This window comes from Nesoenas mayeri (genome assembly GCF_963082525.1).
Source record: "Nesoenas mayeri genome assembly, chromosome: 2".
In the NCBI taxonomy this organism is placed as follows: domain Eukaryota; kingdom Metazoa; phylum Chordata; class Aves; order Columbiformes; family Columbidae; genus Nesoenas; species Nesoenas mayeri.
In genome coordinates this window covers 46,213,827-46,240,371 of record NC_137543.1, presented here as the reverse complement: position 1 = coordinate 46,240,371, position 26,545 = coordinate 46,213,827, and the positions used below count along the sequence as shown (strand labels likewise).

The window sequence follows — 26,545 nt, the reverse complement described above, 5'->3', positions numbered from 1 at the left end:
TCTCCTCCTTATGCACAGATTGGTCTAGTTGAACCTGTGGTGATAAGAATCTCCTTGCTGCTTGTAGAAGCTCAACTCTAGAGATCATTATCCTGTGGAGACAGAGTATGCTTTAGAGGATGCAGCTAACCTACAGATAACATTTTCTAAACATCTACAACTTCAGAAGTGTTCCTTGAGAGACAGCCATCTTGAACTAGTATAATAGATGAAATGTTTTGGATAACTTAATGTCAAAACTATTTTCTCTCTTTCCTGTTAAGTGATTTTAAGTGGCCTCAAGGTCATCTTGTCTGTTTAGGCTTGAAATTAAGTCATAAGCCCCAAATTAGTCTTAGTTTTGTGAAATCAATAAAATCTTTGTTAAGTATAGATAACATCAGGAATTTAGTGAAGCAGTCATTCTAGTCAGGGTTTCTGTTGTTTTATCCTGGTTAGCTTCTTGTATAACTTGATGTCTAGAGAGGGAAAAGAGCCTTAACCAAAGTATTCATCAACCATTTTAAGGTCAAGGTTTTACTCCATTTCAGCTGACTCTTAGCAGCCCAGAGGACTTGCCTGTGTGCAGTGATTCACTATAGTTGGTGAGTTGCCTGGTGAAATGTCCATGGAGTAGTAAATCCTAGTCAGTCTTCATGTCTTATGTGATTTGTTTTTGCCTTTAAAACTTGAAACTTCTTTATATAAGATGAGGCTCTACCACTCTCGTATTGCCGAAGTACTTCATTTCATCCTTCACAAAGTGGTAACTTTCTTTTTTGATTCTCTTTCTTTCAGTTCCATCAGTTTTAACTGAACAAACTCCAGATCCAGATATTTCAATACATCTACTGATGTCTATTTTTGGATAAAACTTAATTCTTTTTAGGTCTCGAAATTCCAAGTTATCCACCAGCTGCTGGGATATCTATTGGCATTGCTATTTAAAAGACGCATATGACATCCCATTTCACTACACCTGTCTGCAAGGGTAATGGGAGAAAATAGACCCTTATTGACCATAGCCTGCTGTCATTCTCTAGACCAAGTTTCTGGCAGCTATCTCAAAATTACGACACTCTCTGATCACACTCGCTTCTTTGGTGTTTCTGTCGTTTAGAAATTCTAGACAGGTAAGACCAATGAGAACCTCTTTGGAATTCAGTGTTTAGAGTTGGAAAAACATCTTAGAGCACTACTTGGATAATCATACAACTGATAATCATAGAAGGTCAAGTTGGAAATGGCCTCAAGGTCATCTTGTCTGTTTAGGCTTGAAGTTAAGTCATAAGCCCCAAATTAGTCTTAGTTTTGTGAAATCAATAAAATCACTTGGTAACTTTCACTATCCATAGGAGTGAGAACTTGTCTGTCCTTTGCCAGAATCTGGTCGTCTTGTGGTATTTCACAACCTGTTAAAAAATGGGAGAACTACTAGAATAAAATGGTTATGAAAAGTTGTGTAATGGACATGATTTAGATTCAAATGCATCATTACCTCTTTTTTTTTTCTGAGAGTGACTAGACAGAAAACATTAGTTTTCTTCTACAGATTTAGAATTCTATATCCATGTAATGGTGCTCATTCACATTTTCTGCCTTTTTTGAGGCTTTTTTTGGCAGTTTGATGTACCAATGCTGCAGCAGGTTTGTACCTAGAACAGCAGTGCTTAGTGCATTCTAATTATTTTAGAGTTTGTTTCATTCATAATGCAGGTTTTTGAGACATCTTGCAAGCACTCATCTGTTTTTTTTTTTTAGAAAAGGGTATAATAACATAGTGGGGTTTACTGCCTAGCGGTGGAATAAGTTCAGTAAATCACTGTTGAAGACATTTTAAAATAAGTTACTACTGAAGATATGTTAATAACCTTTTTGTTACTGGTTTCAAGGAGACCCATGGCACCACAAGTTTGTTCCTTCCTGACGATATCAGGGACTACCAAGCATTTGCCTGGGTTGTTCTTGTACTGAGGTCTCTTGGTTTGAAGGAGGTTGTTTTGGTTTGGTTTGGTTTTGGCCAAGAATAAGACAAAAATCCATGTAGCCAATTTTGCTACATTGAAGACCCTTCTCTGTAAATATTACACAATCTTAACTAACTTGTGTTCTAACAGGTTGGTTGTCTTCCTTTTGTCCTGTTCTTGGGATGCTGTGCTGTCAAGTTGCATTACTAAACATCTCCTCTCTGTTAAGCACTTGTCAGCAGAATGGCTGGACAATTCAGCAAGTGCTTGGGTCCATCAAGCCAGATTGTAAAAAAGGAAGGGAAGTGGTGGTATAGAGCATGAATTGTCTTTTATTAGGCTACTAATCTTTTAAAATAATTGTGGAGATTCTCATGATGCTTTACTTCACCCTGCCCAGTACATCTGTGCAGCTGGAGACTTTGAATATAGATCGCAGTTACAACAATGGCCTTCTGGGCAATAGCTGAAGTGCTTTTTTGTTCAATATCCCAGTAGGAAATATTTGATGGAAGACAGAAGGATCGCAGGTTTTGATGTGTCCCTCAAATTCCTGACTTAGCAGCCCAAATCTTAGAGAGATATATATTGGGTTACAGCCCTGTGAGACTGACTGAGAGAACAAAAGAAACAAGTCTACATGCCTGGGACATTTGGTCTGCCCAGAATGATTGCCAGCATCCCTTGGGTAGGCAGTAATAGCAAGAAATGGACACTGCTCCCAGCTTTTGGGTTGGTCCAATTGTGTGGTTGTTTCATCTTGCAAATGGATTGTTCATGCTAAAATGCTGTTCCTCCAGTCAGGAATCAACCTACTCACTGCCAGTCTCCTCTATTGCTTTTGGAATGAGAGCTACCCATCTGAGTGGAACTTGTCAATGATAACCAATCCTATGTCTTTGTCTTGGACTGATGCTCCTTATCCTTAGTAAACATTTCATAGTAAATACTGTGGTTTCTAGGGCATGGGATCAGCCCCCAAAGAGCAGACACTGAAGGAAAATTGAGTTACTGCTCTAAGCTAGCTTGAATACTGTAGTTATCTTATAAAGAAGGATCTTTTCCAGCTCTTTGTGACACTGTGTTCCAATGACAGTAAGCCTCACTGAATGCTTTAGATGTTAAAATATGCTCTTCTTTAGCATTGTAAAAGCACTTAAGAACTAGGGGGCTGGGGCTTCACGAGGTAAATTTGGAGATTTTTATCAGTCTGGCCATGCAAGTTACTGCATGCCGTACATATGCATTGCTGATGATTGTTACCTCCACAGGAACTTCTTGGTAAGTGTGCTATGATCAGCCCTTCACAGTAAGTGTTTGATGTTCACTGTAACCATTATGGGCTGTTAATTCAGCCTCCAGGCCCACAGCAGCAGTGGCACTTGAGGAGGAGACTGCAGAACTTATAGGGCTGTCTGGGAAGTTTTGCAATGAAACAGACCATAAACGTGGGACAAGTGAACAAACAGATGTTTCATTGACTGAAGGGTGCAGGGTACAGTGCAAGAGATAAACAATAAGAACTGTGGGCAGAGTCAACTGCCTTGAGGATAAAATTGCGTCTGAGCTATTATTTGAGTTATTGTGTTTCATGGACTCCAAAAAGGTAGTCTTTCAACTAGTCCATGAACTACGGATTGAAAACTTCAATAGAATATGGGAAACTAGAAAAAGTTTTGGACTAATAGAGTCAAAGCAATAGATCAAGGATGTTTTATATAGATTCTGGAAGTTAGATCATTGTCTTATCATCTTTTAATCTGTTTAGAAAGAACAACCAACCAGCCAAAAAAAACCTCTAAGGATATCTTAGTATTTCAAATTAGTTTGGTCGCAGTGGGATTTTTTTTTTCAGAGACCTGTTAGAATTTTTTATAGATTAATGTCTAATGAAATAATTGATACATTGCAAAAGAGAACACTTTTGTCTCCATTAATTTGTAGGGTTACCTCCTTTGCTTGGAGATAGATTGACAAATAATCAAAACATTCTAATCTTACTATAATTATCAAAGTCTTTAACACTTCTGTTAAATTAAAAAACAACAAAAAATTAAAATCTCTGTGTAGTCAATTTTAACTATCCTTAATGAGGACAGACTCACTTTCATACTGTAATTTTCATGCAACTCATTATATCAGTGTCTGAGCTGTAGGAGAATGTTTCAAGCTATTTAAGGTAATGTGAAATAAAGTAAAATAATGTTCCTGTCTTCATTCTGAGCAAGATCTACAAAAATGGCTGCCTAGATAACTGAGGTTGGTATATATGCATGGTGGTTGGGAAATGCTTCTAAAAGAGCTGCAAAGAGAATAAGAGGTTTAAAAAAAAAATCACTGCACCTGTTTGCCATTATCAGCATTCTTAGAGCTGTAACGGCAAGAAGCTTCATGTGTTAGTTAAAGTGTTGTTAAATGTTGGACTTAATTTTATAGAAAAATATGGGTGTGAAGGGGGAGGGAAGGGATCTGGGCAAAGCATTCTGAAGATTAATGTTCTGAAAAAAATTAGGGTTTAAGTGCTACATACATACATAATAATAGTTATGAAGCTTATTACTTTTAGTACTTGCATACATTTTCTGGGATTAGTAGAAGAGAATGAAACTGGGTTTACATCTGCTGGCATGTCATGTGGTGCAAAGAGTGTGTGCCTGGGTGATACTGATGTAATCCTGGGGAGAAAAATGGTAGTGCTGCATTGGGAAGCAGTGAAGAAAGGATGGAGTTGTTTTTGTACCAATGAGAAATATACTGAAGGGAAGAAAAAAATCTTTGACTGACAATGAAAGAAATGAGGAAAAAAACCAACCTTCTGAATTCTTGGGTAAAATTCCGTTTAATTTGTTTATTTATTTATTTAGCTACCACTTCACTTAATTACATAACCAGCTGAAGTCCCCAAATCTTCATCTTTACGGTTTGGATTCTTGTCAGACGTTGATATATAAGGATCACAATGAAACACCACGATGAAAAAAATTCTGTCTTCTCTCCTCTGTAAAAGACAGGGCATTTGTCTTGGAAATGAAATGCTATGTTTTGATTATGTTGCATTCTGTTTCTTTTTAGAACAAAATCTCAGTCGAAAGAGTATTGTTGAAATTATAAGTAATCCCTTTGAAATAGTTGAAAAGACCAATTAGTCTTCTGAAATATTCCCTCATCCGTTTGGTAGTAAGATCTCCTACTGGAATTTTGAAAATTGGTTTCAAATTATCTTGCTCAGGTTATATCTAGAGAAGCAAAAAATATGTATCTCCCAACATTCCCATGTCCAAAAGTCTGTCTGATGTGATGCTTGAATATAAGACTGTGGTAGTTTCCTTGTTATGAATTTGGACACCTTGGTTTATTTTTGTTTTAACCTCAGAGGATATAGCATGTAAATTTCCAAAGTATAATTTTGTCTTTGAATGAGATTGTCTGGCATGATTAAAGGAGATTGCATTTCTGGATTTAGACTATAAGGTTAATTTCATTACTAGTTATCATTGTTTCAAAGGTACAGTATGATTTCAGTAGTTACATTGGAAGCCCAAGTTGATGCAGTGTAATTTTTCAGTAAAAGGGTTTTCATTATTCTGTTCGCTTATTGCTAGCTGTTTTTGGAGGGAAATGGAAGATGTAGCTAAAACATGTATTATTATCAACTCCTAAAATATTAAATGTAAAACAACATTCCTAAACTCCATGGACATTGAATTTATTTGCCAGTAGCACCTCCTAGGAGCAGGCAATTTCTACTGCTACACTTGCTGAGAAGATGCGACTTTGGGAAAACTCTGATCTTCATGTGTATTTATGTTGGTACTCACCGAAAAAGAATAAAAACCATGACTGCCATGTTTTCCTCTATCCTGGTTTACTTTTCTTGGGTTACAGTTACCGTCCTGATGGGTAACTGTTGAATCTGTTCAGTGTATAGTGAGGAGTCTTAGGACAAGAAAAATGCTGTGATATTAAAGACCCTTAAAAATAGAAGATCGTCTCAAACAGGAAGCCTAGCTTTATGAGAAGTCTCTGTATTCATGTTCTCTTATAAATTCCTCTGTGTTTCTGCTCTGTTGCCCAATTACTTCATTGTGATTCTGGAGTTCAGTGATGGTAGTTGCAGAATGTGCATGGCTAATGGTAATTTCTTACTGTAACCTGATCAGTGCTTGTTCAGGGTGACTTGAAGCAGTCTTGTACCTCAGAATAATGCCTTCAAGCACGGTCAGGAGTTTGGAGCCTCCACAGCAATTCCAGATTACCCTGAACATTTTCAGGTTTTTCCTACAAGGGGGAAAATATGTTCTACATTTTGGTTTGAGATCTCATTACAAACTGTTAGTTTAACATTCAGCATTTTGTGTCCTTACGATCTCCAGTTTTGAAGTCACAGTTGATCTTTATAGGCTGGAGGTCCTATTGAATTTGTTTACCTGTGCCAAGTGATTGCTCCTATTGGTTTAAATCTCCAGGGAAAATCACCATCCAGCTGGTAGACAGTTGTACTGATAAGGACCCATTGATTTTTCTCTCCTATCCACTTACCATCAATGAGAAATGTCCTTAGCTTTCATGATACTTCTTCCCTGCCATACTGTTGCCCTGTTACCTGGTTGGTTTCAGTTTCTGATCACATTATATGTGGATGTGATTAACAGCCTGATAAAAATGTTTAAGTCAATACTTGAGCAGCCTAGATAAAGATAATGCTTTGTGGTGAGAGTTTTTAAATAATGTGTTCTATCTGATGTAAACCGATGGTAAAGAATTGCTGTTTTTAACAGAAACTTTTATATTGATGATTAAAGTTTATCTAGCTTGAAATGATTTAGCAGTGTCCAGAAAAGGAGAATTTAAGAAAATAAAATTCCTATTCCATTCCAGTAATTTTAACAGAGCTTGCCATGGTTTTTTTTTTACCACAGTATTATCTGAAGTATTTTCTTTTGTAAGGAGGAGTGGGGACCATGTAAACAAAATATTCTGTGCATTTCTCCAAAGTGATAGGATTTTGAAAGATTATTAACTTAAATTTAGCATGGTCAGATTATTTTAAAAGGTCCCTGGGAAGAAGTGGGTGTGTAGCTTTTCTCAAAACTTGAGGAAAGCTGCTTCTTCTATCCCGAGTTTTGTTTATATATTTATGTATGAATACAAACACAGATACAGAGCCATTATATGTTCTTTCTAATCTGCCTGTATTGTGATGAATGTTTATTAGTAATAGTTGTTAAATAGTGTATTTTTCAAAGCTTTCAACAGATGCTACCAAATACCACTATAAACCACCGGTATGGACTTCAGTTCTATAATAAATGGTGTATTTAACATGGCAAGTGTGGGTGGACTTAGGTGATGAGATGCAGGAAAGGACTGTGTGGAAAGACTAATAAGAAGATCTGGACGAATAAATGACACAAAATGGATATGAGTTAGTGAACCACAAAATTTTGTCCTATTTTTGAAAATCTTAGATGAGTAATTGTCAACTGCGCCATCTGTAAGTAATGTGCGCTTCCAAACTTGTGGCAATTAAAACTGCCTAGCATCCCACTTCAGCCCTGTATTTTATTCTGTGTACAAGTCAGTACTGAAAACTAATGTCTTATGACATTAATCGTCTCATGAGGAGAGACGGAATAAATCACAGTAGCCCGTCCTCTTTTCACTCATGAAGATAAATGCCGTAACACGATGGCTGATCTTTGTTATGACACTAACCATTATATATTTAACAGAGATAGCAAAATCCCACTGACAGCTAACAAAAGAATTCTCTCTTTGCACATTCTATGAGAAGGCTGTATTTCTTTAGTTCAAAACCGTGACTTATCATATCTGCTCTCAGAGCAATTTAAGCAGTAGATCTGGATTGTGCCAGTGAACTCTCTTCTGTACACAATGATGTCATGATTCAGACTAATGAAAACTGATGTGAAATAATTGTGCAAGGTTTGGAAGGAAGAAACTGCATAACACCCAAAGACTTTTAAGACTCTTTTGTGTTGTCTGTTCTGACAAGAAAGAGTAAGACTCCTATTTAAAACAACAAACAGCTCTACCCCCCTCCCCTGCCCCCACCCCATCAAAACCAAAATCAAGACAAACAAAAAAACCCCACATAACCAAACAAAACCAAACCAAAATGCAACCACCAAACCAAACCCCAGACCAAACCCAAAGGTTTCATAATTTTTAATTTTGTGGAGATTTCTGTTTTCCATTTTGCCTCCAGTGCTTGAACAGGTGGGCTCAAGGAACTGAAGGTGGCTTTTTATTGTGTCTATGATTGCAAGAGATTTTTAATTTTTCCAGCTTTATCACCTACTGTACACCTCTCAAGAATTTCTTTCCAGGTTTTCCATACGCTAGACACATTCTGGTCCTTCTGGGATAAAATTACTAAGAAATATTCTTAGTAATTTTCTGCATCTCAGCTTTCTTATTAATTTGAAGGGAGTTGATGCTGTGTATCATCCTCTGAGTGAGGAATAAACAACTGAATTGTGAAGTTTATGGACTTCCCTTGTGAGGTTAGGAGGATCAATGTGACTTACACTGGCCTTTCATGTAAGCATCCAAATGTGCTGTATATTTCATGAGGTAGTTTTCTACCATCTGAGAGAATTAAAATGGAAGTATAATTTTTACAGTTTTATTTTTATGTTTGCTGTCGTAAACCACATTTTAGTAACATAAATAGAAGTGCTTTATGATTGGTAAAATATGTTCAGAGTGTATCAATGGAGTCAATGTCAGCTACAGCATGAAACTTATCTGACCCTCTTAGTCAGTGATTTTTACTTCCATGAAATACTTATAATGGCCAAATCTAATATGTAAGAATATTGAGGTAGCATGTATAGTTTAAAGTATTTTGTGTTCTGTGTTCTCCCCCCCCCCCCTGCTTTTTGTTTGTTTGGTTTGGTTTTGCCTTTTTTTTTTTTTTTTTGCCTTCTGGAAACCGTAGGTTTATATCTATAGGACACTGTCTAACAAGATAAGCTCTGATAGTAAAGCAATGGCAAGAAAACTGGCATAACTGTCACCTCCTGTTAAATTTGGCACATTCAGAGAGTAGCCAGTAGGAATTTTATTTCTCACATTATAAGTAACCCTTACACATTACATTTGCCTGAGGAAATTAAGTGATGAAGGCTTTTAACACAAACACATACCCATTCTCTCTGTTGATTTTTTTTCTGAGAAGTTTTACTCTTCATATTTTTTTTTGTTGTTATGCTGAAACATAAATTATACAGCAAACCTTCCAGTGTCTTAGGAAAAAAACAAATCTCTGTCAGCTTTCAATAGAGAAAACAGCATATATGGAAGCAAATATGGTTGGGGTTTGGTGTTTCTTAGTATTTTTTTTCTTTTTCCCTTAGCAGTGACATATATATTCACACTGGTGGAAGTTCTTTCCTCTGTTACCTGTAATATAGAGTCAGCTGACAGAACACTCATATCCATTCTGCTCCATTAGTTCCAGTCACCTAAGCATGGCCTCTCTTCATTTTCTACAGGGGTAGATGCCAAAGGAGAATTTTTATCCCTGCTGGAATTAAAGGCATTTCATGATCATCGCCTGTGTGATCCCTGAATGACTGCGGATTTCAGTAATGTGTTTGGGTGGCAGAGCTGTGTTTTGCTCCTGGCCCCTTCTCTGGAATAATGATTCATAGTTGTAAACAGCTTTGACCCATATTTTTCAGCTGGTTGCACTGATACAGAAATTGAAACTTCTACTCTAAACTAAATAGGCAGAGAATATGGTCTATAAGCCACAGGAAGTTCACAATGCAATTTTTCCTGTCAGCATCTAAGAGCTACGGCATGCTGCTAGCTACCTATTCAGTATTGACTACCTAGGCAGCACTTCTGTACCTGAGCATGGGCTTGGGGGAACCCATGTCCATGAACCGCATCTGTACGGATGTGCTGATATTTCAGGAGGTAGGGGATGCAGGAATGTATTGTGGGAGTGTACTGTGGTAAGGACAGGGGAAGAAAGGTATTTCAGCAGGAATGGGGAAAGGTGGAAGATAAGGAAGTTAGAAGTGTTGAAACACCTCAAAAGATGAGAGTATCACTTTGAGAGTAGAGAAAGGCTGGGCAGAGAGGCAATGGGGTATTGTGATAGCAAGAAGAGGTATGGCTTGCATGGCTAACCAAAAGTCTGGAGGCTGGACAGCACTGTCAGAATTGAGGAGTTATCCTGAGAATCTGGATGCTCCATCGCTTGAACTGGAGTAATCACTAGTACTCCTGCTGCTAATAATGGAACCCATACCAGGGTAGCAAGTTTGACATCCTGCTTACTGGGGTGTATATCTTTGATCCTGATCTTACAGAAATCTGATAGGATTCTGTGTGCTCACCAGGTTCATCCTGTTACTGTCACCAAGGTGTTTATGGATCTGTGCTGACAGAGCCTATAAATGAAAGTTCTTGGTTGCTCAGACAGGCTGACTGCATTAGTAAGGAAAGAAATACAAACCTTTCCTTTTGTTTCAGGATGTCAGACCAGATCAATAAGTTAGTATAAGTCAGTTGTTTAGGGTTGAAAACTTCACGTTTTCTGGTGTGATGTATGAGGACACTAGCAATGGCAAGATGTTGTTGCTGCTAGAGCTTGTGCCTTTTAAAAGAATAACACAATTGTATATTTAACTGAATTGTAATCAAATTTCTTTTGAATTCAAAATGTCAAGTGTACAGTTTATCTGGAATTTCCAAAGCACTGTTGCTACCTTTCTATCAGTTTAAAATATGACATTATAAATACATTTAAAAAAGAACAATAGGAGTGTCCAGAAATCTCAGAACAAGCCTCAAACCAGCCAGTCAAACTAAGGGAATGAAGAAAAAACCCCACTCAGCTTCTTTCTCTTTTATTTCATTCAATATTTGATAATTGATAATACCTTACATGTCTGGCAGGTTAGCAAAGCTAGGTGGTTTCAGACTGACTTGCAAACAAATTCTGTAGTAGAAATTCTCTTGCAGGAAATGCTCTCCCAGTTGCTCCCTATAGTTCATGCTAAAGGAACTGTTAAGTGCTTTTTAATGGAAGAGGCCAGGGGAAAAAATGTTTTTTGAGTGTACTTTAAACCATTTGAGCTCTACAGTTCAGTAGACCTGCACCTAAAAAAGCTGCATGCTTGCTAGTCCACATTTAACTGATGTTAAAACTTATTTTTATGTATTTCAGCAGGTTTAGGTATTTTTACGTATTGCTTTCTTGTTTGTGTTATGTCTTTGTTCCTTTTGTTTCTTGATTTTACTTTTCTTTCTTATCTGCAATGATGCATGGATTACAGAGACAAATTCATAACATGGAGCATCCTGTGAAAGACATGTTTTATGAAATGCACCTCCTTCTACTCAGATTTTATAACTTCCTTATTGTAACTGCAACTGCTCAAAGACAAAAGTCCTACCAGGAGAATTATTACTCCCATTTCAACTCCTTTTAATATTTTAGTAGTAGGAAACGACTCTTTACCTTTCTCTTAATTACCATCAGCAAGAGCTCCATGAATATCTATTTGAGAACTTATGTTAAAATAGGTTATAGTGCATCTTCCCTACTTATTTTTATCCCTCTTTTCGCTTTTTCCTATATCACGTACCATCCCTCCTCTCCATCTTGCCGTTTTCTCCTCTTCATACATCTCTACAACTTCCTTTCTTTCCCCACTCTCTACCCTACCCTGCCCTCCTCTCCAAACCATTTACTCATCTTTCTTCACACAAAGGGCTTTGAACTTTTACTGGGCTGCTGATAATTCCCTGATGACTACAGCCGTTAATCAAAAATGAATACAAAAGATTCGAGTGGGGCATTTCCCACAATAGAAGTCAGTCCTTCTGTTAACCTCACACAAGCAGCTGGAAAAGACAATGCTGGATTTTTTCCAGCACGCTGTTCTTGTACCCTGTTTGAGACTCCAACTTTCAATTCATTTATTTGGTAATGGGTGGCTAGAAAATACAATAACTTTCCTTCTCCTAAGCAGAAAATATATTTTTCTGTTCTTTTATTCATCCTGCTGTCTTTGGGCAGTAAAGATTGTCTATTGTGCAGTTCAGCCTGACTTGAGTGGGAGCGCTGGCAATAACTGTGTGCTGTTCCTCTTTCTCTTCCTGAATTATTTAAATAACGTTCTAAAGAGAATTGCTTCGGTTTGTGAGTAGTGGCTCTGCCTATAGTTTGACCAAGCAGACGTGATAAAATCCTGATTTTTTGTCAGCTGCCTGACCTTCAGATTCCCACAGGCACCTTCCAGAAATGCAAGAGGCTCTGGCTGGTTCCCGCTAACTGTGCTCTGTCAGCCTCAGTCCACCAGCCTGATCTGCCTGCTGCTTTTGGACCACAGCACATTATCACACCACTCTTGGTTCTTTTTTAGAAGAAACATTTTCTGTCAGCGTAATAACTGCAGGAGTAGTGGCTGCTTCTCTGGCAAAGCTTCCCACTTTCTGCAGGAATGGTGGTGGGTGGCAGGAAGGCCGACTTGCTGAGTTGCCTTTCTCCATGCTGGCCCTCTGCTTGTGTTCCCTCTAGTGGCTGAAATGCAAACAATTGAGCAGGTCTCATTCAGGTAGTCACAAAGTGGCTGTGTATATAGATTAAACTAATTATTCCATCAATTATATAGAGGTTCTCTTCTGATTTTTGAGGTGAGCAGAGCATTCAGGATTTCTCTTATGCAAAGCTGACAGTCTTGACTCTGCTCTAGAGCATTCTTGTGAATGGTTCACTGGAAAGTGTTTTTTCCCCAGTGTGGCAACTGATTTTTTTGAGCAGTTGTTTATGCACAGATGATAGATGCCATGGTGAGAAAAGAAATTTGGATTTCTTCTTGTCCCATATAACTGACATGCCTTGTCCAATGAAACTGGGAACGTATGTGCTTGTGGCATCTGTGTAATTATTTAGTATCCCAGAAACTGTGGGTTTATACATGCAGGTGATACAAACCTAACAATTTGTCAGGCCGCTACCATTTGCTGGGAGGTTTGATTTCCACTGTGCTTGGTAGGATCTCTTGGTCTTCTCTTTGAGCCATTAACCAGCGTTTGAATGAACACCAAGAATGTGTTCGGTGCAATGACTTCTTCTGTTGTCTTCCAGATTGTCCTGATGGATATCAAGGTATTTGTCTCAGTTATTTATTGGCTGGCTCTTTTTAAGGCTGTGGTTGAATGGCAGGAATAAATAGAGCATATTTGATCCTCTGTGATAGAGATTGCAGTCAGTGCAAACCATTCTTCTGCCCTTGTCCTTCTTAAGAAAATACATCAAAACAATCATACTCTTCATGACAGTACTTTAGCATGTTTTAATTTCAGCATTATTAATCACTGGTCATATACGATACAAGTGTTGGTGGATGGAGTGGGAGGAAGGAGAAAGATATTTTAAACAGATAAAGGCTTCCTCCTCTGATGTGTGTTACTTTTTATGACCAAGAAGTCTATGACTTAACTATGCTACTGCAGTTTAGTATTCAGTTTGCCTTAAGGCACAGTTAGGAATTAGTTTTAATTTCTAATATTATTCTTTTAAGTTTTAGAAATGCAAACGGGATTGTGGGCTTTTAGCAGTGTTAGTGGTGAGATACAGAGGCAAGAGACACTAGTGCAGTTATCAGTTCGGTGTATTCATTATCTCACAGGCTCTTAAATAATATTCTAATGCTCTTTTCCATAACTGGGAGAAGAAACTGAGACTATCATTAAAACGTTTTTACAAGCAATTATTTTTATTTTCTTACTGTGATAAGTGGTTAGGTTAAAACTGGGGAGGGGCGACACAATGAACGCCAGCGTGTGGGGAGGAGCAGAAATAAACATCTTTATTGAGGTTCTCTGCTAAATTAGTCTTTGTTCTGATAAAGAAAACTTAATCAGGTGCACAATAACAGCATTTTTAACTTAAGCAGTGTTTGAATTGGAGAATTAATGCTTTTCAGTTAGGGTATGAACAGTTCTTTAACACAGGCTTCAAAGGGTTTAAAGGGTTAGATGAACAGAATTAAATTCATAGGGTATATGAACTGCAGCCCACGTTGCATGTCCAGTGTAAAATGAGTACACACAATGGGCAATTGTTTGCTCCAGCACTTTCAGCCTGTCTCACATACTCTGCATTTCAGATGGTCATTATACCCTGAGTGTGTTCACTTCATACTGTGATATTTGAAATCTGCCTTGTGGGTTTGATTAAACTTTCTGTAGTGGTGTTATGCATCCTGATTGTTGGTTTCATTGTTGTTTGGTGAAGATGATCTCCCATATCCCTATGTCTGGCCATTGTTCTCACAACCAGTTCAGTGCAGCTTCCTCAGCACAAACTGCTCTCCCTTCTCCCATTGTCCAGAACAGGGTGACTTCTGATGTTTACATAGCTTTATTGTTTCCTTCCCATTATTGTCAAACTCACGTGGTAATACTTGGCATTTTTACTTACTTTATAGAGTAGGATGTGATGTCATAGAGAAGGGGACAGGGCTACCCAAATTTTCTTAATTGCAGGGAGGAGCTGCCCAGGTGTGCTGAGGGGCCTGTACTCAGGAAGAGAAACAGGGAATCCTCCACAGTGAGTAACCCCACTTTCAAGTGCACACAGTTTCCTTCATAGCCGTGTCCAGTACAGTGTAGTTTCCTCTTCTGTCCTTTCCAGTTTGCCCTCTGGAATGTTCTTAGTTTCATTCTCTTGGTTTTTTGTTTTGTTTTGTTTTTCCTTTATTTTTGGTATATTGTCATTTTACCTTGTCTTCTTTCCGAAGGTTAAAGTTTCCATTTTTGTCTCGTCGCACTGTTAATCTTTTCTCATACTAGTCTCAATCTCTATACACATTGTCATTTTTCCAGTGTGTCATTGTGGTTCTGTCACTAATAAATCATATCATTTCCCTTGCTGTGCAATGGCCCTTTTCCCAGCTCTGTGCAGTTTCTTCCATCCTTACTCATTGCCGTACTCTTTCCTACTCCCTCTTCTTTCTCCTTTCAAATCACATTTTGGTTTTCCTTTCCTGATGAGTCCCTTCTGAATCTTGCCTATTGATGTACCTGAGATAAGCTCAGTTCAGCTCCCAGACCTTTCTAGCACAGCCTTCACTTCTGCATTTTCCTGTGTGGAACTGAAAGATAAAGGGTAGAAAGCTCACCTGTAATAAAGAACCAAAGGATTTGGTAAGCTGTGTTTTGGCTGCGAAAGGGAAGAACAGGCAACAAATCAGAACTATAAAGTGGCAGGAGAGGGCTGAGCTGTTCAAGTTGTAGTGAGGTGTTGGCTTTAGGTGAGCTGCTTGAATTACAGCCCTGGCTAGCACCCTTCACAGTTTGATGACTTGCATGATACGACATGGTGGTGTCTCTAGTTCCTAGTGGGCAGATATCCAAACAGTAGGAGGTACTTTCACAATTGCCATCATTTGGTAACTACTAGAGAAACGCTCAGGACTGGATGAATTTGGAGACCAAACTGATTTCTTATTTACCTAGGGTAGAAACGTAAGTTCTGGCTGAGATATGTTAGCAAAATGCTCTGGGAAGCTTGATTGCCGTGGCCCATGCTGCACCTTATACTGCTGATTGAAAGGTTTTATTTTGCAGGCCTGTCAGTCTGGCACTTTACATGAGCAAGAGAGTGGCTGTTTGTTTAGCAGCTTAAAACTGATGGGGACAAAAAGGAAGTGGAAAACCAGAAAAATCTGTACAAGATGGTTGTATGTGGAAAGAGGAGTGGGTTACTTTGGGCTAAATTGGAAAAGGCAAAGGAGTGGAAAACTGAGCTGAACTGGAAAAAAAAATACTGCACCCTGTCATGTAGCATCTTGTGTGCTGTGACTGTTCTGACTACTTCATTTTTCATTGTTTTTAGAAACAAATAGCATTTTAAAATTGAAACCTATTTGAGTCAATTCTCACAGTAGTTCCTGTTCTACAAATGGAAGGTTTTAGCCAGTTTCGTTCCTGAGGTCATGAAAAAACCTAAGTGTAGAATATTCAAATGACCTCAAATAGTTCTAAAGTAACACAAATCAAAAGAGAAGACTAGCTATCTCTTTTTTTTTTCTTCTTTTTTTTTTTTTTTCCCCCTCCTGCCTGAGAGGAACTCCATTGTTGTGTCATAAAATTACGTGCCTGTTTCTTTTATTTGGAACCTGGTAAGAATTTTTCCCAGGCAGATGTAGCAGATGATGCACAAAAGCAGCAAGTAAATCTTATTGTTGCTGCATTTTCCTGGATTGTATGTAGCCTTCTAACAGACAGAGGACTCCAGTTGCAACACTACAGTTCTCTGCCTTTCACAAATGGCTACATAAAACTGCATGATTGCATAACCTTTCAGATTCACAGAACAGCTGTGTCTTATCACTTACACATTTATTATTTCTTTTCAGGCATTGGAAAAGTACCCCAACTCACCAATGACTGCAAAACAAATACTGGAAGTCATTCAGAAAGAAGGGTTAAAAGAAACAAGGTCAGTGTTTCTATGTTCTATATTTTTGCTGTCTCTTTGAAAACAATCTAGGAATGGTATATAATCTTTACAAAACATAATGTGCTGTATAATGGCTGAATTGATTTCCAGTACCAAAGTGGGAAATAAAGCTGATGGGTTTTGTTCGTTTGTTAGTTCAGGGCTTTTCAAATGGTTATTGACTGGCTTGCTTAACTTTGTACCTTCCAAAAGGAGTATGTGGGCCAGCTCTAGTCCAATGGCCTGTCTTTAGAAAGACAGTGAGGTCTGCTCAGCGAGCCCAGTGCTACATCTCATTTTTGCTTAAGGTGTGGATCTGGACAACTGGGTTGCTTCTGCCACCGTGTGCCCAGAGCAGGAGTGAGGTGGAGCTAGACACATTCCTTCTCTCAGTTGAGTTTGTGGTCTGACACTTAAATCACTGTTATGACATATTGGTGTTGCCTGTGGTAATGGATTGTGCCGATAAAGAATTGGGAATGGAAGGAGAAGGGGTGTTTGAACACTGGCAGCTGGTCTGTGTGGCTACAGTGGTTGAATACCGAGTTACTTATTAACAGTACATTTTGGATGCAGATTTCAACTATAATTGTTGAGCTGCTAGAGGATAGGTTGGTTATCCAAAGCCTGTGGAAATCAACAGCTGTCTTCCATTGGCTTCTCGTTCAGATGAGTGTGCAGCTTCTTGTTCCTCAAAGGTGAATACTAAATACTTGGTAGGTCTTCTAGTGATCTGCAGATGGAAACTTGGGCAGGAAGTAAAATAAGTTAAGGAAAAACTGGTTGGTTGTCAGGGATCTCCTATAAGATACAGTTTCCTCTTCCCCAAATGTTACAGTAAAAATTTTCTATTCTAATAAATTGTTTTAAAACTTGTTGCTGTTTCAGTGCAAAGGGAGACATCCGCTTGTATTTTGATTATATTAATTTAATGTGGAACCTGAAATCTAGGAAAAGACAGCTTTAGAGCCTGTATAGGCAAGTAACACATTGTATCTGTTACTGCGGAGTTTACTCTGGTGAACCAGAAGTAACCATAGGACATATTTTTACTGAATTCACTGTAGTTCCTAAGAAACAGAACATTCTGCATGATCATTTGCATTCCTTAACCATGCACTGCTTTGTTGGTAGCCTCATAAAATGCTTATAATAGCTGTATTTTGGTAAAATGGCAAAAGAGATGGTATGCAAGACGAAGTTGAATTTGCTACCTTTTACAAATATAAAATGCTTTAGCTCCTGTCAAGAAATTGTTTCAAGTATATTTGGCAATGATGCCGAGGAAATAAGAGCTTGAACACTTTTGAAAATGAGTGTCCAAACATGTTATGCAGCAAGAATTTGCATAAAAAACGACAAAAATGCAAGAAAACCCAACTTTGAAAATCTGTTTTTATTAAGATACTGTTTCTCACAGCAGTAAATAGATGGCTTTCTTCTTCTTATGTCTTGTGATATGAGACAACTGTGTGGGAGAGGCTCACATGCCTGATAATAGCATTTCTTTGTAATTTTTAAAAATTTCTGTTTCCGTGAACAGTGCATAAATCAAATTTTGTGTGGAAAACCTATGGGAGAGAGCGAAGGCAGCATTATAATGATTTAAATATAGAAAAAATGGAAGACTTTTTAATTGCTGCAAAAACTCCTTTGAGGATTTTCAAAGCTAGATCTTTCTTCTCTTACTAAGAAACTGAGAATTGCAGGGAAATAGGGAGGAAAATCAGATTCATTTTGATTTTTATTCATGGTGTGGTATGTGCAAGTATGTGTAGTAGATTGCAGGATGCCACATGTGGTCATGAGTATCTAGATAACTGAGAGGGATAAAGTTCAATGTTTTTTACTCCTTACTTAAAACATGTTATAGGCTAGGTCATCCTAAACTGATTAGCCTAAAAATTCTAAATTCTGCAATTATAAAAACAAAAAAAAAATGATTCTGTATTGATATTTTTAAAGCATTTGTATTGTCCTTCAACTTCAGATTTAATGTAAAAGTTGTGTTTCTTCTGCATTTTGGTGTTGATGAGGCACAAACCTGCAGAGTTGTCCGAGTGCCTAACTGTTCATAAGAGCTGATGAAGTATTTGACCTCATACACCTATTTGTTGATTGGGCCTCAGTGCGTAAATAATGTTTTGATTTCATAGTCCTTGGATTTGAAGTCTCCTTTTTGCTTCATCCAGCTTTGCAATTTCTTTCAGTACCTTTCGGCCAGTATGGTACCTTTGCCGTTATTAAGTGTGATCTTTTCTGGTCTTTATGCTGCAGCCAACTAAGATGAGCAAGGCTTGTAAATTTATGATGTGCAGTCACCTGGTCATAAGCAGTAGAATTGCACTAACATATTTTATTCTGTACTGATTTGTGCATTATTCAAGTCTGAACTTGTACCAGCAATATGTTACTTCTGTAATATACTTATTCCTTTATACTGATTAACATTGTTGGTAAAACCTTGGCAATCCTAAATGAAATTCTTAAAAAATTTTCCTCTCTACTGTTCCATTTATGGATGAATGAGATTAATTGGCTTAGTCATTTTTCAAATATATTGCAGCATTAATTAATCTAAACCTTTTGCTGTGGTAGTAAATCTAAATGAACAACACATGATTTTCAGCAATCTCATTGTCATTATATGTTATCTTTAAAAAGACACTGTAAGACTATTCAGCCTCTTCTTTTCTTTGTTTGCAATAAAGACATCAAGAAGCACATGCGGTTTTTTTTTTTTTAATTACTCAAATAATTAAATACAATAGGAGGAAAATTCCAAAGTTACAAATCACATATATGTTAGAAATTAAAACAAAATCTTACATGTTTTGTGAGAGGTTATACACCTAGCTGGTTTCCTATATCTTGGTGGGATGTACAGCTCAATTTTGTTTTTCAAGTATCCTTCTTGTTATGATGGTTGTAAAGTGGTCAGCAGGCAGGGAGTTCTTCTACTACCTACAAGGAGTAAAAACTTTTAAGGCAAACCTTTCTGGGATGTAGAAAACATATGGTTTTCTTCCAGGGGGTGGAGAGGAAGGAGGGAAAGTACTTATGCCTGTGCTCGTAGTGAACAGTGTCAGGCCAACAGTCCTGGACACGGAAATCTCTTTACAAAGAAGACAGACAGCAGCTCACTCCAGTGCACAGTGCTCTGCATTTTCCTTCCTAGCACTGTCCTGTTATTTTGAAGATAATTCCCTGTCCCATTGTAAATTTCTAGACTTGCAACCTGCTGGTTATGCATCCCAGCATGAGATTTTGCTGATTTTGGGGGTGTGACACAGGTGACTAGTCAGTATGATCCACTCTGGCCTCAGTGCTGCTTTTCCACTGTGCTGCTGCCTCTCTAGTTGTTCTCCGTCTTGTATGTGTGCTGTTACTTTTTCCTGTTGAGATCTAAAATTCCCCTTAGTGAATTGTATTCAGGTCTTCTGCAGGCTGTTTCTCAAATTTATTAAGATTGCTTTAACGTGTAGTCTTGTCTTTCAACGTGCATGCAGGCCTTTCAAGTTTAGTGTCATCTGCTGATTAGAACTTGTTTCCTTTTGCAGCATTATATTTCTATTCTTTGCTTATGAAAGTCCCATGAGAAACAATGTCCAAAGACTCATTAATTCAGGCTACATGATTTTTACTGCTGCTTCTGTAACTACAGCGTCTGCCACTATGTGATAAAGAATATTTTGATAGATTTGAAGAAACTTGTTCTTGAAAGGCCTATATATTACTCATCTCAACTTCTTATCTGTTAAATACTTCTAAATAATTTTTATTCCCTGTTTTGGGGGAATAGAAATTCAGTTGTTGCATCTTTACCTCCTTGGCCCTGCCTTTTTCATATTTTTAAAGCTCATCACTAGATGTTTTCCAGTCTTTTGGAATCACTGCTGACCTTTACATATTCTCAGAAATGACTATGATAATTTTGAAACTGGTCCAGTCAGCTCTGAATACTTTATGGTGAATTTCAACAGATTTAACTGTTTTGAGAACATCAATTTACCTAATTATAATCTAATAATTTTTTTTCCATATTTGTTCCTAGTGTTGGTTTTAGTAGCTGTCTAATCCTAGACACCTTTCTAATTAGAGATCAACAAAGAAAAGGCACTAGCACTCCCATGCTTTTGCTGTAAGTGCTCAGTCCCCCCCTTTCATTTCCTGACAGCGTTCAAGAAGAGACTGGACAACACCCTCAGGCACATGGTGTGATGAACTGTGTGCTTGTCATATGTAGGGACAGGAGTTGGACCCAGTGATCTTTGTGGGTCCCTTCCAAGTCCGGACATTCTGTGATTCTGTGATTTCATGGAAGAGCAAGGCAGTTTCCTATCTGTTGGTGTGCTAACAGAAATGTCTTTGTACTTGGTGGGTGGGTGAGTTTGCTAAAGTTTTAATTTCCTGAAGCACATTTTCTTCTTTTTGTGTTCTTCCTTATTTTCTTAAAAATGAAGAATTATCCCTTCAGGAATGCTTAATGTTTTCAGCTGCTTCTTCCCTGCTAGTTCAAGTGAAACCTAGTGCTGCCTTTCTTCCTAATGGCTTTTTACATCTTCTGTTCAAGGATTTTTGTTCCTAACACAGTCCTAGAAACTTGCCAGATGCTTTTCTGTCCCTGTGTCTTTCTTTTCCCAAGAGAAGCCTGCATGGCCATAATGGGGATATTTAAATAGGTCACGTGTTTTAAAAATTTTTGCTGATTCTCACAGAAAAAAGCTTCTTTCTCTAATTTTCCTGGTTTCTTGCTATATTTAACTCTGTCCCTAGTACCATCATTGCTTTTGACCTCTTCTGTCATTACCTGCAGATTGCCTGTAGGACCACCAGGAATAACCTCATCTGTTCCTTTCTGTTTGAGGCACTACACACACCTTCATGAAGGATAGGACCTCTTGAAAACTGCTTAAAATTATCAGGGAGATAAAAATAAGACAGAAGTTGGTATGAATTATGTATTTGGATTAAGGGAGAGAATTTACACCTACTAAGTCTTCCAATACATAAAATATAGGAGAAATGTAAGTGAATAAGTTACTCTGTATGTCTGACATGGACAGGACAAGAAATAAAGCTTTTAAGTTGTAGCAAAAAAAGATTCTGATTAGATAGTACAAAGATTATTATTTTTCCTAACACATACAATTGATTTCTGCCGTGAGCTGTGGGGGAGACATGAGAGATCTCTAGATCTCTCTAGAAACAATTTAGATATGTGCCTGTCAGGAATTATGTAGATTGGGTTGATCCTGCCTTGAACTAGGGGAATGAACTAGCATATCCCTTGATCTGTATTTTTCTATCAATTTTTTTTAGGTCAGTATGCTGTACTTGGGCCATATATATTGTTTGAGCACTAGGGGAGAAGATCCAGCCAGATTATGATAAACGTTTTATGCTAATAACCCTACATTATGTCTTGGCTTTCTGTAGTTCCCTTTCTGCTTTTCCTGGTGAGGCTGTGAAATTGATTTGTCTGGATAAGATTAAAGCCAAAGATTCTCAGCATAAGCTAAAAGCCAATAAACTTTCAAAAGGCGGCAAGCAATGTTTAATTTTTTTGAGTGCAACTTTTGCCCACATCTATGCTAGCTATTTAGTTTCCTCTTCCATTAAACTGAGGCCTGTGAACCCTGGAACGGATAATTTCATGGTATTCTGCTGTTCAGCTAGAGTAATTGACCCCTCTGTACTGTCAAGTAACTTTGATTATTCTGTTCAGGTAATTCACAGAAGAGATTTTTTTTAAAAATCCCTTCATCTCATTCCGTTTTTTCATTTTCCAGTAGGAATCTTAGACTTCTTTCTCTTAATGTTTCTTTGTTGATCTTCATTTAAACCATGAGAATCACACCATCAGTCCTAACTCCTCCTCCTTTTTTGCTCTGCATATTTTGTCTCTTGCTCTGCAAGATTAAGCTATCTATTGATTTACTGTTGTGACAGTAGTCTTTCAGAAGACTAAGAAAAGATGCTTGCCACTGGCACTGGCAGTTATGCTGTTCCACACTCCACAGTGTTGATAATATCTGTCATGAATGATATCATAATACATTAAGTCTTTTGAGCCTAGCAAAACAGCAAAGTATGACCTGAAAAGTATCTGAACATACTTCTGCTAGATTTACGCTCTTGTGCAGAAATATTGAACTAGTGGGTTAGCTATTGCAGAATTAAACCCACTTTGAAGTGCTGAGCAGAGTCATCAATGGAATAAAACACTTGATCTGTGCAGGGTCTGTCTTTAGCACTGGAGTGAGATGGTACTACTGAAAATATTACCGTCATTTCTGAATCCTTTAATCTTTTTGACAGTGTCTCTTTAAGCCTTTGCATACTTCATCCTTAGAGCTATTGACTTAAAAATAAAACGTGTTCTGAATGCTGCTGTTTCTGTAAATAGGCTAAATGAGTTCGCAACTGTCTTCTTTTGCTTATCGTTTTCAAGTTCCTTGTTTTATTGTGTATGCATGTAGACAGAGAAATTTTTACTTCCTTTCTCCGTAAATTAATTCCAAGATGTCATTGTGATTCATAATTCTTAACTAGTCAGTTTCTATCTTCCACTTAAAAAAAAAGTGGCAAATGCCCTTCAATAACCAAAGCTCTTAAAAAATTAACTGAAAGAACCACAGATTTTGTCTTAAGGCTCTGGTTGTTAACGGAAGAGCACAGACAGTTAAGAGCCTTCTGTGGTTGCATATGTCTCATAGAATTTATTTGGGAGTCTCTTCAGCTGAAGGAGTGCATTATTTTGTCTTGAAGGTAGTTATTCCCTGCAACGGACCGAAAGGAAGCCTTGATGGGAAGAGAGAGAGAAAGCTATTCGCATTCTTTTGCCCGGCATTATTAGGTTGATTTTTATGCCTCTGCAGATGTGGCTTTTGGCCGTAGAGCAGTGAAAGAAACAAACTTTCAGTACAACCTGTCTTTCTGCATAAACTCACTTCAGACCCTTCTTTGAAATGCTGTTCTTCCCAGTGTAACAACAAACCACCTAATTTTGTAGGCAGTTGTGATAGCGGCAAATTCATCAGCTGAAAATCTCAGGCTTGCTCCTTCTTGCCTGGGCATTCCTGGAGTTTTTACACCACAGTGCCGTCTAACCTGGTAAAAACTACATTATTGCATTCCAGCGTTGGAACTGTAACTTGCATAATCACACCCACATCAGTTCTGTGATAATGATTTCAGTTTTTGGTAGTGATGTAGCCCTAAAAGAACTGTGTTATTAACTCCAGCCTAAAAGCAGGGTTGTTAATTTGTGATTCCATGTTGCTGCATGGTGATTACCCTACTGTTAGTTTAAAGCTAGCTTGCTTATGTCTGTACAGTGGTAATGCCATCTTTATACTGATTTGGAAAACTGGTTTTGGGTGCTAACAAAACAGATATAAAACAAAAAAACCTTAAATATTTTGCCTCAGCTAATTGCAAAGACAACAGGGTTTTTATTTATTAGTGATGGTGCTTCTTCCATTGTTTATACCTATAAAAGATATATTTCAGTAGAAGATATTTAACTACCTTTTTTTTTTTTTTTTTTAATTTATTTTAAATGCATGTAGAAACAGGTGTCACAGCTGTTACGGAGAGGCTAAAAAAATCATGTCTGTGTCACGGGTGCAAATTCCTTTGTTAATTTTATAAAGGTGTGGATTTAATTCTGAAAATATATATTATGATATTTGGTACAATGTAAACCATAAGAACCTTTAAAGTATGACTTTGGAGGATACTCTTCTTACTGTGAAGAATATTAATTGAACATATGTAAAAAGAGAGTGGAGACAGAAGCAAAGTAATATTTTTCAAAGCTGAATGCAGAGCTGAGAATACGACCTGGTCCTCTGCTCCGTATATCCTGTCCAGTAAATTGGTGTTGCTGGTGCAGGATCTCTGCTCATTCCTGTCTACATGCAATCCCTTGTCCCAAGAGTTTCTGCTACATGAATCTTCCCTCTTTCTCAAACTGGGTCACCAGTCCCATGGTCTCCAGCTACCTCAGTCTGCTGTCGTCCTTTTTCCCTTCCCATGTATGAGAACTAAAACTCAATTCATTTGACCATTCTATTTGCCTGCAATTTTCTTAAGTAATACAATGTGGACATCCTAGATTTCAGTATTTATTTCTCATTCTGGCTCAGGACCAACCAAACTTTCTCCTTTAGATTGGTGCCAGGACCAATTATGAAGGAAAAAAAAAAGCCCAACACAGTTCCATAATTTTGTCATGTCTGGTACCTTCAAGAGATGATTTACAACAGTTTAGAAAAGTTCATATGGCTTCCCTTTTGTATTGTGCCATTGCTTTGTCATCATGTTGAAGTCTATTCCTATATGTTTAGGTGAACTGAGATTTCAGAACAGTCTGTTCTCTTTTTTTAAAAGATTATTATGTTACTGTTACTTTTCCAGATACATTTTTGTTCATATAGTGTTCATTACTTCAGTTTTCCATTTGGTACATGAATTCTCTGTGTCCAGGTGCTAAAACATATATTGTAAACATCTTCCCACCTTTCATGGAAGTAATAGGAAATATAATGTGGTTTTTTGTTTTGTTTTTAAGTTCTACCACAAAGTTGTTTGCTTTACATCTTTTAGCAGCGCTGCAAAACATGTCTGCAAAGATTGGTAAAACAGTAATCTAATCTGTGAGACACAGTTCCTTGGTACTATTAAAATATTTTTATTTTACTTCTGCAATTACTTAGGTTTCTGCTCCTCCCATCAAAGCCTAACCTGTATTTTTCTCAAAGAACATTATGCTAGTGCAGTGTTTAAAGCTTTGCTTTTTTACTTGTTTGATATTTTACTGGTAAATGGCAGTGGCCCATATGATCATGAGATATTTGAGTTATAATAATACATTGGAAATGTGAAAATTTTAAAAGTTAATTTTTTAGCTTTAATAAAAAAAGTTATGATTGTTAAATTTTGTGATGTGACAAGCATGTTTCAACTTCCAAAGGTCTGTATTGCAAAAATGTTCTGACATTGAATGCATACCCAAGTCCTCTTTATCACAGCCCAATTTACTGAAACTAGGAGCTCCGTAATGTTAACACCATATTAAAAATATTCATTTTTTAATACAAGACAAAAATCCAACAACTTAAATGTAACAAAGAATGGATATTAATGAAGATGCTCATGATCTTATAAGATTTACTAGTTATTTTGTACAGTAATGACAACACTTCCTATTAAAGGATACTCTTTTGAAGTAGGAGATGGACATCAGCTGTGACTAAATAGTTTAAAGTTGTCAACAAATTCAGCATTGGCTTTCTTTTTTTTCCATAGTGTAACTGTTCATTTATCAATATATTTTGATGTTTAATATAATAATTTAAGTTATATTTTCTTTTCCCTGTGTTGTGTTTCCCGATGTAGACTACTGGTGAAAGAGACTGAAAAGTGGTAACGTATTATAGTTCAGGCTGATGACAAGAGAAACCTCCTGCATTATAGATTAATGTTACCATATGCGTAGCATTATCCTAATGTAAAGTATGTTGTATGATGACTTCCCACATTTCTCCTAGAAAAGTGTAACTCCTTGTTTAGCAATATTGAAATAAGTATGCTATAGATTTTTTTTCTTTAATGTTTCTGTATTTGGTGTGTTTGTTTGGAGTGGGGTTTTTTGTTTGTTTTAGTAATTTTTGTTGTTGTTTGTTGTTTTTTTTAAATGTGTGTGAGTAGTGTGTTTCCTATAGTGTAGTACTTTAAGCCTTTTTTTTTTTTTAATGACTGAAGAGATGAGACCTACCATAGTCTACAGTGTTTTCCTGTTCTTTTATTCAAAATACGCCCGCAGTTCTATAAACTGAACCATGATTATGTGTAAGGTAGGTAGATTTATATGTTCTTTGATTTTACTACCTTTATCAGCCTCATTTGACAGCATCTTTTTTGAAGAGCAAGGACACAGAAGAGCTTTCCAGTAATAGTTGTCCATAGTTGTCCAGAGCCAAAACTTTCAAAAACATCTTTAGGGAACAGATTTGACATAATGTATTCTCTTCCCTTCATTGTTCTGTCACATATTAACATTAACGTACATAGGTAATAAACTAGTTATTTAAAAATA

The 26,545-nt window shown here is 37.3% G+C and overlaps 1 protein-coding gene across 1 annotated transcript in view; it reads left to right on the top strand.

The window, feature by feature from the left end:
• ASXL3 (ASXL transcriptional regulator 3) overlaps nucleotides 1-26,545 on the top strand; it is a gene marked incomplete at both ends in the record, with an annotated part of 125,007 nt that overhangs the window by 8,009 nt on the left and 90,453 nt on the right. Inside the window, one exon of the mRNA XM_080339073.1 lies at nucleotides 16,358-16,440. Within this exon, the coding sequence (XP_080195199.1) occupies nucleotides 16,358-16,440 (83 nt within the window). The remainder of the gene's footprint in view (nucleotides 1-16,357; nucleotides 16,441-26,545) is intronic.